Here is a 13,682-nt window from a genome sequence, read left to right as displayed (position 1 = left end):
TTAGAGGATTTTTTCATCTGAACCCGCTTTCCAGTGTATCTGAAATCTTTTCTGTCTGCATGAGTGGAACTCAAACCACTGTTCAGCTTAGCTCATGGAGTTCTGGTGACTCTATGTCTGCAGGCTGCAGCTGAGAGACACATCTTTGTACCATGGACCACAGGAGAGACTGTGGTACTAGGAAGCCATGTTTGGCTCCGTTTTTGTGTTTTTGGAACCTTTTTAAGAAGCTTTTTCAGGTCTTGTGTGGAAACACATGCTCCACATTTGACACCATTTATAGTCAGACCTTTTCATTGGAACATCTGGCTCCCCAATAATGACATGGAAACATTATTAATTATGAAACCTTTGTCTATTGATGGCTTAGGCTTGTTTCTAATTAGCTCTTATACCTTAAATTAACCCATATCTTTTAATCTATGTTCTTATATGTGGCTCAGTTACTTTTACTTTTTGATGGCCATGCTGCTTCTGCTTCTGTGTGCCTGAAAATCCTGCCTAGCTATTGGGCATTTGGCTTTTTATTAAACCAATCAGAATGACACATCTTCACAGTGTACCAAAAGATTATTCCACAACACAGATACATATTTTGGACAGACACTCAGAAACCAGGTTGATGGTTTATTTGGAGCCAGTTGATGACTCATAATTATTGTGTGCAAATGGGAAATATCTTCAAGGATTCTCCTGGCTGATATTGGAAATGCCAGAGTTCATACTTCAGACTATTTGATCCACCTGTTTGGAAGCATTCAAGGCCTTGAGGTTACTCTCTAGTTTCAATGACCTGATCTCGAAGAGGAACGTAATCACAGCAAGGAGTGAAAGAATCGTTGTCATGACCCCTATGGGGAACACATGAGTGTGGTGTTTCTTTATCAGGTCTTCTTTCCTAACAGGAAAATTGGGTGGAAAGTCAAAGGTGGTTTCGCCATAAAGATCTACTACGTGGTTCCAGGTGACAGAAAGAACCGTGCAAAAGCTGCTGAGAACAAGAATGTAGACACAGCACTTGTAGCAGAGCATCTGAATCTCAAGGTCTGAGGCTTTGATGATGGTGAGTCTAATGATCACTGAGTTGAAAACCAGGACAACAGGGTTTATCAAAGTCGCCAGTAATATCAGGTTCTGCGCATACTGAAATTCAGGTGAAATGGTCCAGCTTGAGTTGACAGGGCTGTGCACCGGAATCCTGATCACAGAGCTAGAGATGTTAAACTCTTGATTGTAGTAAGCTTCCCAGAGTCCGATGTACACAAGCTGAACAGACTTGTTGTTGAATTCCCAGAGGCGCCAGTATTGGCTGCTTACAAGGATTACTCCAAATACCAAAGATAAGAGACTGCAAAGGAAGCCAATCAGTTTGAAGATCCATTCCTTCGCCTCACTAAATCTAGAAATGAGATTGAACAAATGTAGAGTCAAGCTACACGTATGAAGGAAAAGTGAAAAACAGAATAAGTCATGATTTACAGAGCAGTAAGTTCTCACACCTTGTCCCTGTTGCCCCATACTTGTATTAAAGTAGTCCATATACTTACTCTACGCAAAAGTTAAGTATGTATAAGAAATCTTGAAATCTATGACTGTGGCAGGAGTTCCCATCTCAAGATATTTTGGATAATAATTTCACAGTGTCCTTCAAATGCTGTTTGTTGACCAAGAATAGAGTCAAATCAGGAACAGAAGGGAAATCGAGAAAATAGGTGGGATATGGTTTACCGATTACTAAGTAGTCACACCTTGCCTTTGCATCTCAAAATTGTGTTTAAATAATCCAAATACTGTAGGTAAGAAAAAAGGAAGGACTGGAGAGACAATGCAGTGGTTAAGAGTGTACTGTTCTTGCTTAGGACTCAATTTCAGTTCCCAGCACTCAGTTTGGGTGGCTTACAATTGCTTATAACTCTAAGGGATCTTATGCCCTCTTACAAGAACCTGCACTTGCATGCTCATATCCACCCACAGACATAGACACATAATCTGAAATAAAATCAATCATAAAAACAGAATAAAAAGTACCTAGAAATCCATGATGATGACAAGAGTACCCATTATAAGGTTTAAGGATTATTTCAAGCCGGGCGGTGGTGGCCCACGCCTTTAATCCCAGCACTCGGGAGGCAGAGGCAGGCGGATCTCTGTGAGTTCGAGGCCGGGCTGGACCGATAGCCTCCAAAACAATACGGAGAAACCCTGTCTTGTAAAAACCAAAAAAAAAAAAAAGATTATTTTATTATTTGCCTGCATGTATGTCTGTGCACCACATACATGCTTGGTGCATCCTTCTCTGTGGAGGTCAGAAGAGGACATTGTATCCCTTGGTACTGGAGTTCTAGATAGTTGTAAGCTGTCATATAGGTGGTGAGAACGGAATAGGTATCCTCTGGAAGAACAGTCAGAGTTCTTAATCACCAGCCAAATATAAGACATTTTAGAAAACAATATGGCAATTATCTTTTGTTAGAGTACCCGGCACTTAAGGTTGCAGTCCACCAAGTCCCAACAGCTCTCTGAGCTCAGTGTCCAATGGAGGCTCCCCTCCCCAAGCAGGGCTTCGTGCTCTCTGCCTGATCTTATCTGGAAGCTGTCCCTAAGCCTGGTTGCATGACCTATCTCAAGCATGACCTTTGACACAGATCCCTGCAGATGCTCACCCCCTGCTGCCCATATAATAATCAGGTATTGTGCTCTAGCTGTATGGTAGGACATGCTCACAATCTTTCACAAGTTGAAATGTTCGCATTTTTTACTAGGAATTTCATTTCCTGCAATTAATAGTAGCATAAGAGTTTACAATATCATATATAAAGTGATATTTATTTTATTACTGCTTTCAAAATAGAAAAATAAATATTAATAACCTAAATGAGTGTAGAAGGTAGAGGACTGCTCAGTTTAATTGTGACTTCTGCAATAGTGTAGTGGGACTATCACATGGCAATTACCAAGAGTGGATTAATGTTTATGATTTTAGAAGAAACCAGCAAAATGAAAAATAATATACATGGAATGGCCATTTGTGTCCAAGAAAAACATACTTGACTTCTTCAAACATCCAAGAAGATAGGAATGCAAAAATTGCACAAAAATAGAAAATCTGGCCTGCCTGGATCTGGCCTCTGCCACTGAGGCTTCCATCCCGGTGGAGACGGCAGGAGCAGTAGTTTCCTGCACCACCCACAGAACTAGGACTAGACCGGCTGCCTGTGCTTGGAGTCTATCACTGTGGCTTCCATCCCAGTGTTGGGAACAAAGGCACGCTAGTCCCCTGCTCCACTCACGGGACCAGGTAAACCAGGTAAACCAGGTCCCATTTCCGGACCGCCTGCTTGGACCTAGGCTCTGCCACTGAGGCTTCCATCCCGGAGGCGACGGTAGGAACCAACGTACCATAGTATCCTGCTCAACCCACAGAACTAGGACTAGACCGGCTGCAGATGCTTGGGGACTGCCACTGCAGCTTCCATCCCAGAGGCTGGAGAGCTACCACAACAGTGAACTTGCCTACATGCTCCAGAAGGGAACCCCGGTTCCACACACACCAGGAGAGGAAGAGGCATCCTCTGGAACCCACTGCAAGAACGGATGGGAAGGAGACAATATAAAAACACAAGGAGCAATAGAAAAACCAATATGACACTGCCAGAGTCCAGAGACCCTACACCAACAAGACTGGAACGCACCAACGCAAATAAACCAGAAGAGAGTGACATAAAAAACAACTTCATGGAAATGATAGAGGCCCTCAAAGAGGATATGAGAAAATCCCTTACGGAGCTGGAAGAATAAACAATCCAAAAATACAAGAAAAGACAAAGAAAAAATTGGAAGAAACAATTCAAACAGTGCAAGAACAGAAATCGGAAATAGAAACAATAAAAAAAACACAGTCTGAAGGAATGCAGGAAATAGAAAAGCTGGGAAAACAGTCAGATACTACAGATGCAAGCATAACCCACAGAATGGAAGAGAGAATCTCAGGTGTTGAAGATAGACTAGGAGAATTAGATTCATCGACCAAAGAAAATTTTAAGTCCATCACATCCCTAACACAAAATATGCAGGAAATATGGGACACCATGAAAAGACCAAACTTAAGAATAATGGGTATAGAAGAAGATTAAGAAACCTGTCTGAAAGGGGCAGAAAACATATTCAACAAAATCATAGAAGAAAAATTTCCCAACCTAAAGAAAGACATGCCAATGAAGGTGCAAGAAGCTTACAGAACACCAAATAGAGTGGACCCCCCCAAATCCCCTCGACACATAATAATCAATCCCCAGACATACAGAATAAAGAAAGAATATTAAGAGTAGGTAGGGAAAAAGGTCAAGTTACATATAAAGGCAAACCTATCACAATTACACCTGACTTCTCCATGGAAATTATGAAAGCCAGAAGGTCCTGGATGGATATTCTACCAATATTAAGAAACCACGGATGCCAGCCAAGACTGTTATACCCAGCAAAGCTTTTAACCAATATAGATGGAGAAAACAAGATATTTCATGACAAAACCAGATTTACACAATACATATCCACTAACCCAGCCCTACAGAAAATTCTGGAAGGAAAACTCTAACCCAAGGAAGCTAACTACAACCAGAAAACATAGGCAATAGATATTCCCACTTTACCAACAGGCAAAAGAAAAAGTGGTGGAAATCCACATACAATTCCAACAACAACAACCATTCCAAAACAAACAAGAATGAACAATCAGTGGTCATTAATTTCCCTCAATATTAATGGTCTTAACTCGCCCATAAAAAGACACAGGTTAACAGAATGGATTCGAAGACAAAATCCATCCTTCTGCTGCATACAGGAAACAGACCTCAGCTTCAAAGACAGATGTTACTTCAGAGTTAAGGGTAGGGAAAAGATTGTCCAATCAAATGGACCCAAGAATCAAGCAGAGTTAACAATCCTAATATCTAACATATTAGACTTTAAAATAAAATCAATCAAAAGAGATGAAGGAGGCCACTTCATACTCATCACGGGAGAAATCAACCAAGATGAAGTCTCAATTCTGAACATCTATGCCCCAAATACAAGGCCATCCACGTTTATAAAAGAAACATTACTAAAACTCAAAGCACATACAAAACCTCACACTCTTGTAGTGGGAGAGTTCAACACCCCACTCTCACCACTAGACAGGACTATAAGACAGAAACTTAACAAGGATACGAAGGACCTAATAGATGTTATGACACAATTGGGTTTAACAGACATCTATAGAACACTCTATCCAAACACAAAAGAATATACCTTCTCATCTCCATAAGGAACCTTCTCAAAAGTCGACCACATACTTGGCAACATAGCAAACCTCAACAGGTAAAAAAAGTTGAATAACACCATGTATCTTATCAGACCATCATGCCTTAAAGTTGGAATTCAACAATAACACAAATCGCAGAAACCCTGGAAACTCATGGAAATTGAATAATGCACAATTGTACCACTCCTGGGTCAAAGAAGAAATAAAAAAAGAAATTAAAGACTTCCTAGAATTCAATGAGAATGAAGACACAACATACACAAACTTGTGAGATACTTTGAAAGCAGTACTAAGAGGAAAGATCATAGCTATAAGTGCCCACATGAAGAAACTGGAGAATAGTCACACTAGAGAATTAAGAGCACAACTGAGGCGGTTCCTCCAGCAGCATCAGGTAAACAGGCCGGCTTCCCGGCCTGTGTTCCAGTGCCTGCAGATTGCCTGGGAACTGCACAGAGCTCCCAATCCCGGCAGGAGCCAAGCACCCCAGACTCCAGATCTTCTCTCCCACCAAGGAGACCAGGAAACCAGAGGAGGCAGGGAGACCAGGGGAGTAGCTATTCCGGATCAGGTACAACAGGACCCAGCATAGGGTCCAGGGGACCAGGTAGGAGGCTAAGCGCCCCAGATTCCTGTTCTTCTCCTCCACACACGGGACCAGCATTTGGACAAGGAATAGAAGAACCACCAGATTATTGGACTTGCTTGCACCCACCAAAAGGGAACTCTGGTCCCCAGACCAGTAAGGGGCTCTTTCTGCACCCACTAGAAGAAGAGATGGGAAAGAGACAATACAAAAACACAGTCAGCAACAGAAAAACAAATATGACACCGCCAGATTCTAGAGACTCCACACCAGCAAGACCCCAACATTCCAAGGCAAACGAAGCAGAAGAGAATGACCTTAAAACCACTTTCATGAAAATGATAGAGGCCCTAAAAGAGGATATAGGAAAATCCCTCAAAGAAATGGAAGAAAAAAACAAACCAAAAAATGCAAGAAATGGAAGAGAAAACAAACCAAAAAATGCAAGAATTGGAAGAAAAAACAAACCAAAAAATGCAAGAAATGAAAGAAAAATCAAACCAAAAAAGGCAGGAAATGGAAGAAGAAATGAAGCAAAAATGCAAGAAATGGAAGAAAAAACAAAGCAAAAAATGCAAGAATTGGAAGAAGAAACATACCAAAAAAGGCAGGAAATGGAAGAAGAAACAAAACAAAACATGCAAGAAATGGAACAAAAAGCAAACCAAAAAATGCAAGAAATGGAAGAAAGAACAAACCAAAAAATTCATAAAAGGCAACAAACGGACGAAAAGATAAACAGAAAAGTGCAAGAAGCAATGCAAACACTGCAAGGGTTGAAAACTGAAATAGAGACATTAAAAAAACACAATCTGAAGAAAGGCAGAAAATAGAAAAGCTGGACAAACAGTCAGGCACTACCGATATAAGCATTACCAACAGAATAGAAGAGATGGAAGAGAGAATCTCAAGTGTTGAAGATACACTAGGAGAAATGGATTTATCAACCAAAGAAAACCTTAAATCCAACAAATCCTTAACACAAAATATCCAGGAAATATGGGACACCATGAAAAGACCAAACCTAAGAATAATAGGTATAGAAGAAGGAGAAGAAATCCATCTCAAAGGGGCAGAAGGCATATTCAACAAAATCATAGAAGAAAACTTTCCCAACCTTAAGAAAGACATGCCAATGAAGGTACAAGAAGCCTACAGAACACTAAATAGAGTGGACCACAAAAAACCCCCTTGCCACATAATAATCAAGACCCCAAACATGCAGAATAAAGAAAGAATATTAAGAGCAGCTAAGGAAAAAGGTCAAGTAACATATAAAGGCAGACCTATCAGAATTACACCTGATTTCTCCATGGAAACTCTGAAAGCCAGAAGGTCCTGGATAGATATTCTACCTACACTAAGAGACCATGGATGCCAGCCCAGACTACTATACCCGGCATTCATACAACAAAGATGTCTGTTCTACTATGTTCATAGCAGCTTTATTTGTAATAGCCAGAACTTGGAAGCAACCTAGATGTCCCTCACCCGAAGAGTGGATAGAGAAAATGTGGTACATCTACACAATGGAGTACTATTCAGCAGAAAAAATAATGGAATCATGAGATTTGCAGGCAAATGGATGACACTAGAAGAAACCATCCTGAGTGAGGTAACCCAGTCACAAAAAGAGAAACATGGCATGTACTCTCTCATATATGGATTTTAGACATAGATCTGGGGAATGCCAGCCTACAATCCTATGGCCAGAGAGTCTGGGAAACAGAAACTTCATTTAGTGGCTGATCGAAGAAGAGGCAGACTCCCTTGGTTAAGTACTGAGCTGAACTCAAGAAAGCCAGTAACAGAGAGGGAGGACTAATGATCAAAGGGATTAAGACTGGGCTGGTTTAACCCCCAGAAACAGCTGACCAGACAAAGGTTAACTCTTGAGTCTCAGGCATCAGCCTGGGAATCCAGCATGGGACTGATCAAGACCCCCTGAATCTGGGTGTCAGTGAGGAGGCCTAGGGAATCTATTGAGCCTTGGGCAGCAGATCAGTACCCATACCAAGTATACACACGGACTTTGGACTCCCATAGAACAATGTGAGGTGCACTCTCACCCTGAACTCTTGGGGAAGGGTCTAGGCCCTGCCCTATATGAAATGACAGACTATGGACACCCCCATGGAGGGCCTCACCCTCCCTGGGGGAATAAGGGGATAACGGGGGGGGGTTGGGGGGAGGGCACGGGAAGAGGGGAGGGAATGGGAGAGGGACCTGGAACTGACTTGTGAAGCAACCTTGTTTCTTATCTAAATTTAAACTGGAAAATAAAATAAAAAAAGAGCACAACTGAAACCTCTAGAACAAAAGGAAGCACACTCACCCCAGAGGAGCAGATGCCCAGAAATAATTAAATTGAGGGCTAAAATCAATAAAGTAGAAACTAGGAAAACCATACAAAGAATCAAAGTAACAAAGAGTTTGTCATTTGAGAAAATCAACAAGATAGACAAACCTTTATCAAAACTTACCAAACAGCAGAATATGAACATGCAAATTAACAAAATCAGAAATTAAAAGGGAGACATAATAACCCACAGTGAGGAAATCCAGAGAATCATCAGGTCATATTTTGAAAAGCTGTACTCCACAAAATTTGAAAATTTATAGGAAATGAACAATTTTCTGCAAAAATATCATTTACCAAAATTAAATCAAGAACAGATAAGCAATGTAAATAGTCGTATAACACCTAAGGAAATAGAAGTAGTCATCAAAAGTCTCCCAACCAAAAAAATCCCAGGCCCAGATGGGTTCAGTGCAGAATTTTACCAGAAATTCAAAGAACAGCATATACCAATTCTCCTCTAAGTATTCCATGCAATAGAAGCAGAAGGGTCTTTGCCAAACTCTTTTTATGAGGCTTTAATAAGATTGATATCCAAGCCACACAAAGACACAACTAAGAAAGAGAACTTCAGACCAATATTCCTCAAGAACAGTGATGCAAAAATACTCAATATAATACTGGCAAATCGGATCCAAGAACACATCAGAAAACTCATCCACCATGATAAAGTAGACTTCATTCCAGGGATGCAGGGATGTTTCAACATATGAAAATCCATCAATATAATCCACCATATAAATAAACTGAGTAACAAAAATCACATGATCATCTCACTAGATGCTGAAAAAGCCTTTGATAATATCCAACACCCCTTCATGATAAAGATCTTGCAGAGATCCAGGATAACAGGAACATACTTAAACATCATAAAAGCTATATACAGCAAACCAATAGCCAACATCAAACTGAAATGAGAGAAACTCAAGGCAATTCTTCTAAGATCAGGAACAAGTTAATGCTGTCCTCTCTCCCCATACCTCTTAAATATTGTACTGGAAGATCTAGCTAGGGCAATAAAACAACAAAGGAGATCAAAGGGGTACAAATTGGAAAGGAAGAAGTAAAACTTTCACTATTTGCAGATGATATGATAGTTTGCATAAGTGACCCAAAAAACTCCTAGAGCTGATAAACACCTTCAGCAAAGTGGCAGGATGCAAGATCAACTCAAGAAAATCAGTAGCCCTACTATATACAGATGATAAAATGGCTGAGAAAGAAATCCGAGAAACATTACTCTTTACAATTGCCACAAACAATATGAAATACCTGCGTTACGCTAACCAAACAAGTGAAAGACCTGTATCAAAAGAACTTTGAGTCTTTAAAGAAAGAAATTAAAGAAGACACCAGGAAATGGAAAGATCTCCCATGCTTTTGGATAGGTAGGATCAATGTAGTAAAAATGGCAATCCTACCAAAAGCAATATACAAACTCAATGCAATCCCCATCAAAATCCCAGCACAATTCTTCACAGACCTTGAAAGAACAATTCTCAACTTTATATGGAAAAAAGCCCAGAACTGCCATGACAACCCTGCTCAACAAAGCAATGTCAGGAGGCATCACCATCCCTGACTTCAAGCTCTATCATAGAGCTATAGTCCTGAAAACAGCTTGGTATTGGCACAAAAATAGACAGCAAGACCAATGGAATTGAATAGAAAGCCCTGAGATTAATCCACAAACCTATGAACACCTGTAAGACAAAGGACACAGTCTGCAAGACAAAAAGGCAACCCACACATTGGGATAAGATATTCACTAACCCCACATCTGACAGAGGACTGATCTCCAAAGAACTCAAGAAGCAAGTCTCCAAAACACTAAAGGATCCAATTAAAAAGTGGGGGACTGAACTAAATAGAGAATTCTCAATGGAAAACTATAAAATGGCAGAGAGACACTTGAGAAAGTGTCCAACATCCTTAGCCATTAGGGAAATGCAAATCAAAGCAACTCTGAGATATCATCTTACTCCTGTCAAAATGGCTAAAGTCAAAAAGACCAATGACAGTTTGTGCTGGAGAGGATGTGGAAAAAGGGGAACACACCTTCACTGCTGGTGGGAGTGCCAACTCAAACAGCCACTATGGAAATCAGTATGGAGATTCCTCAGGAAAATGGGACTCATTCTACCACAAGACCCAGCAATTCCACTCTTAGGCATATACCCAAAAGACACCCATTCACACAACAAGTATGTATGTTCCACTATGTTCATAGCAACATTATATGTAATAGCTAGATCATGGAAGCAACCTAGATGCCCCACAACTGAAGAGTGGATAGAGAAAATGTGGTACATTTACACAATGGAGTACTACTCAGCGGGAAAAAAACAATGGAATCTTGAAATTTGCAGGCAAATGGAAGGCACTAGAGGAAACCATCCTGAGTGAGGTAACCCAGACACAAAAAAAGACAAACATAGTATGTACTCATATATGGATTTTATATATGGATCAGAGGAGTCTCAGGCTACAATCCCAGTGCCATTGAGTCTGGGAAACAAGGAGGTTTCCAAGAGAGATGCATGATACCCCAGAGAAGTGGAATGAGGCAAGATCTCCTGAGCAGATTGGGAACATCATGGTAGGGGAGAGCGAGCCAGGAAAAAGAAAGGGCGATAAGAGGAGAGGAGAAGAAGTTTATAATTAAAGACAGTGTGAACACAAACCTTATACAACTATTTGTAACTGGAAGGAGATCAGAAAGGTTGAGTCGAGTTAAGAATAGAAGAGAGCAGGCTGAGAGATACCATAATAGATTGAGTCATTATAGGCTTGAGGAGAGAGATGGCACTAGTGAGTTCTCCAGAGATCTACAAGGATAACACCAACTGGCAAACTAAGCAATAGTGGAGAGACTACATTAAATGCCCCTCCTTGATGGTAAGGCTGATGACTACCTTATATGCCATCCTAGAACCTTCATCCAGTGACTGATGGAAGCAGAGACAGATACCCACAGCTAAACACTGAACTGAACTCCTGGAACCCAGTGACAGAGATGGAGGAGTTATGAGCAAAGGGGTCAAGACCATGATGGTGAAACCCACAAAGACATCTGACCGGATAATGGGGAGCACTTGAATCCCAGACTGATGCCTGACTCCACGAATGTAGTGTAGTGAGGAAGCCACAGAAATCACTGGGGCCTTGGGTAGTAGATCAGTGTTTACCATGGTTTATGGATGATCTTTGGGAGCCCATTCCAAATAGAGGGATGCTCTCTCAGCCTGGACACATGGGGAAAAGCCTAGGTCCTGCCCTGGATGAAATGGCAGACTTTGGAGACTTTGGAGATCCCCCCAAGGAGGGCCTCACCCTCCATGGGGAATGATGTGGGGATTGGGTGGGGGGCTGGGAGGCTCGTGTAGGGACAGAGGAGGAGGGGTGGGAGAGGGAGCTTGGATTGACATGTGAAGCATTCATGTTTCTAATTTAAATGAAACCATTACCAAAATAGAAAATCTAAGCAAATCAATTGTTGGAATAGAAACTGTCATTCCTATTTTCACAGTTTCCTAGAATGTGCACATTTCTAACGAAACCTATGCATGACATTTTATAATTAAAGACAGTGTGAACACAAACCTTATACAACTATTTGTAACTGGAAGGAGATATAGCTTGATGGTGGTGTAATTAATTAACATGTGTGAGGCACTGAGCTCACTCCCCACTACCACAAAATATCTGTATGTAGAAGATGAAGAGCAATGGATATGTCCATTTTGTAGCTAGTCCTTACTCTATATTCCACCTTGAGACAATGAGGTGCAACATATAATGTATACTGACGTATTTTTGGTGAACAAATATCTTCTTTGAGACAAAGCTTACACTTCACATTAACGCTATGAAGCATCTTATTTAGATCTATTGAAAACTCAAATCTTTGGATGTAGCAATAGTGAAAATGAGAAATTCACACTGAGGGATCCCACTGATTCATTTATTAAAAAGGAAGGCAAAGTCCTCCAGTCATTAGACACATAGATAATGACATTGCCATTGCCATTGTCCATGCAGAAGGTTTGAGGGACCCTCAAACTGGATCTCCTTGCCAGGAAACCTTCCCTACCAGCTATCCACTGTTCCACAGTCTCTGTGGAATGTACTTTCTAACTGGGTGGAGGCAGTATAGCTGCTCTACTAGGGCAGTTTCATCAGCAAGATAGGTTTTAAATAGATGGTGGCTTGGGAAAAACCCTGTCCATCCCCTCTTCCTTGACAAGGCAGGTCTGAGGCAGTGGACTGCACAAACAATGTGCTTTGAAACAGAACGAAAGCAGTGGAAAATGCTGTTGTGCCAAACAAATAAGATAGCTGGGCAGACTTTTATGCTTGGATCTGAAATCCAAAAAGAGGAGGTATTTATTTCTTAAAGACCCAATTGGAAAGCCTCCATACAACTTCATTTAAATTTTTACCTTATTGTTTCCTGGGTGAAGTTATCCATTTGGAAGGTGGCAGAATTATAAATGCACTACAAAGCAGCAGGAAATGTTGACCATAGAGGTCATCACATGAAGAGGGAAGTACCTTGAATAAAAGAAATACTATTAAGCAGATATTTCAGTTCAGAACAAGGCTGGCTGATAGGCTCTCACAAACTTTGGATTATCTGGAGAGTCATTTATACACTAGAGGAGTATTAGCCCATTTGATATTCCTGTCCCTCCAAAAATACCCATCCAATCATTATACCCATTCTGTAGATAAGGAAACAACACAGAGAGGCAAATTCACACAGTCATCTTCAAGGAGCTACACAGACGGCAGTGCAGCTCCCTGATTTCCTGTAGTCACACATGTGCCTTCCAGACAGTTATGATATTCAGCAGGACTTACACACACTCAATCACAAGTCAATGGCCTTCTCTGGCATTCTATGTCCTGTGAAACTGAATGTGATTAATAAAAACCACCTGGAAGATATAAAATACTTACCTCTTTATCTTTTCTATTAAGTCTAAATGTTAGTGACTTCCAACCATAAGAAAGATAATAACTGTAAACATTCTCATGTTTCCATGGATACCAGGGCTTAACTGGCAGACTCGGAACAATGAACACATTCCGAAATACAAGAATGTACTGTACAGTGTCTCTTTAACACGTTGATAAGTCTTTGCAGAAATGAAATTTATTTTCAAAGTCATAAATCAAATAGCTACTATCATTTATGAAATCCATAACGAATGTTTAAAAACATACCCTGGGCAGATTAAATGACTGAGTGGATAAAAGCACCTGCCTAAAATTTTGATAATCAGGAACTCACATGGTGAAAAGTTGAATAGACTCTACAGAGTTGTCCTCTGACTTCATGTGTGTGTCTTGGTGTGTGTGAAAAAGAAAACAAAGAAGCTGTTTAAAAAGAAATCCCCATGTCCCTGTGTTAATCTCACTGATTGAGAGTA

The 13,682-nt window shown here is 40.7% G+C and overlaps 1 protein-coding gene across 1 annotated transcript; it reads right to left on the bottom strand.

Moving 5' to 3' along the window:
* Positions 1–614: 614 nt before the first annotated feature.
* On the bottom strand, positions 615–13,294 carry LOC121139809. Its single transcript, XM_040743803.1, has 3 exons — positions 13,210–13,294; positions 12,690–12,801; positions 615–1,399 (listed from the first exon to the last, which is right to left on the bottom strand). The coding sequence occupies exons 2-3, from the start codon at positions 12,716–12,718 to the stop codon at positions 727–729; spliced, it is 702 nt and encodes a 233-aa protein (XP_040599737.1). The 5' UTR covers positions 12,719–12,801; positions 13,210–13,294; the 3' UTR covers positions 615–726.
* Positions 13,295–13,682: the final 388 nt, after the last annotated feature.

The sequence above is a fragment of the Mesocricetus auratus genome, unplaced genomic scaffold, assembly GCF_017639785.1.
Source record: "Mesocricetus auratus isolate SY011 unplaced genomic scaffold, BCM_Maur_2.0 Super-Scaffold_100003, whole genome shotgun sequence".
In the NCBI taxonomy this organism is placed as follows: Eukaryota; Metazoa; Chordata; class Mammalia; order Rodentia; family Cricetidae; genus Mesocricetus; species Mesocricetus auratus.
Note: the sequence above shows the minus strand (reverse complement) of the source record. Positions and strands in the feature narration are given on the sequence as shown.

Excerpts from the sequence above, each read along its gene's own strand:
- LOC121139809 (XM_040743803.1), bottom strand. The coding sequence starts at position 12,718 with ATGGATAACTTCACCCAGGAAACAATAAG. Across the intron at positions 1,400-12,689 it reads TTCACCCAGGAAACAATAAG|ATTTAGTGAGGCGAAGGAAT; the intron begins GTAAAAATTTAA and ends TCTCATTTCTAG.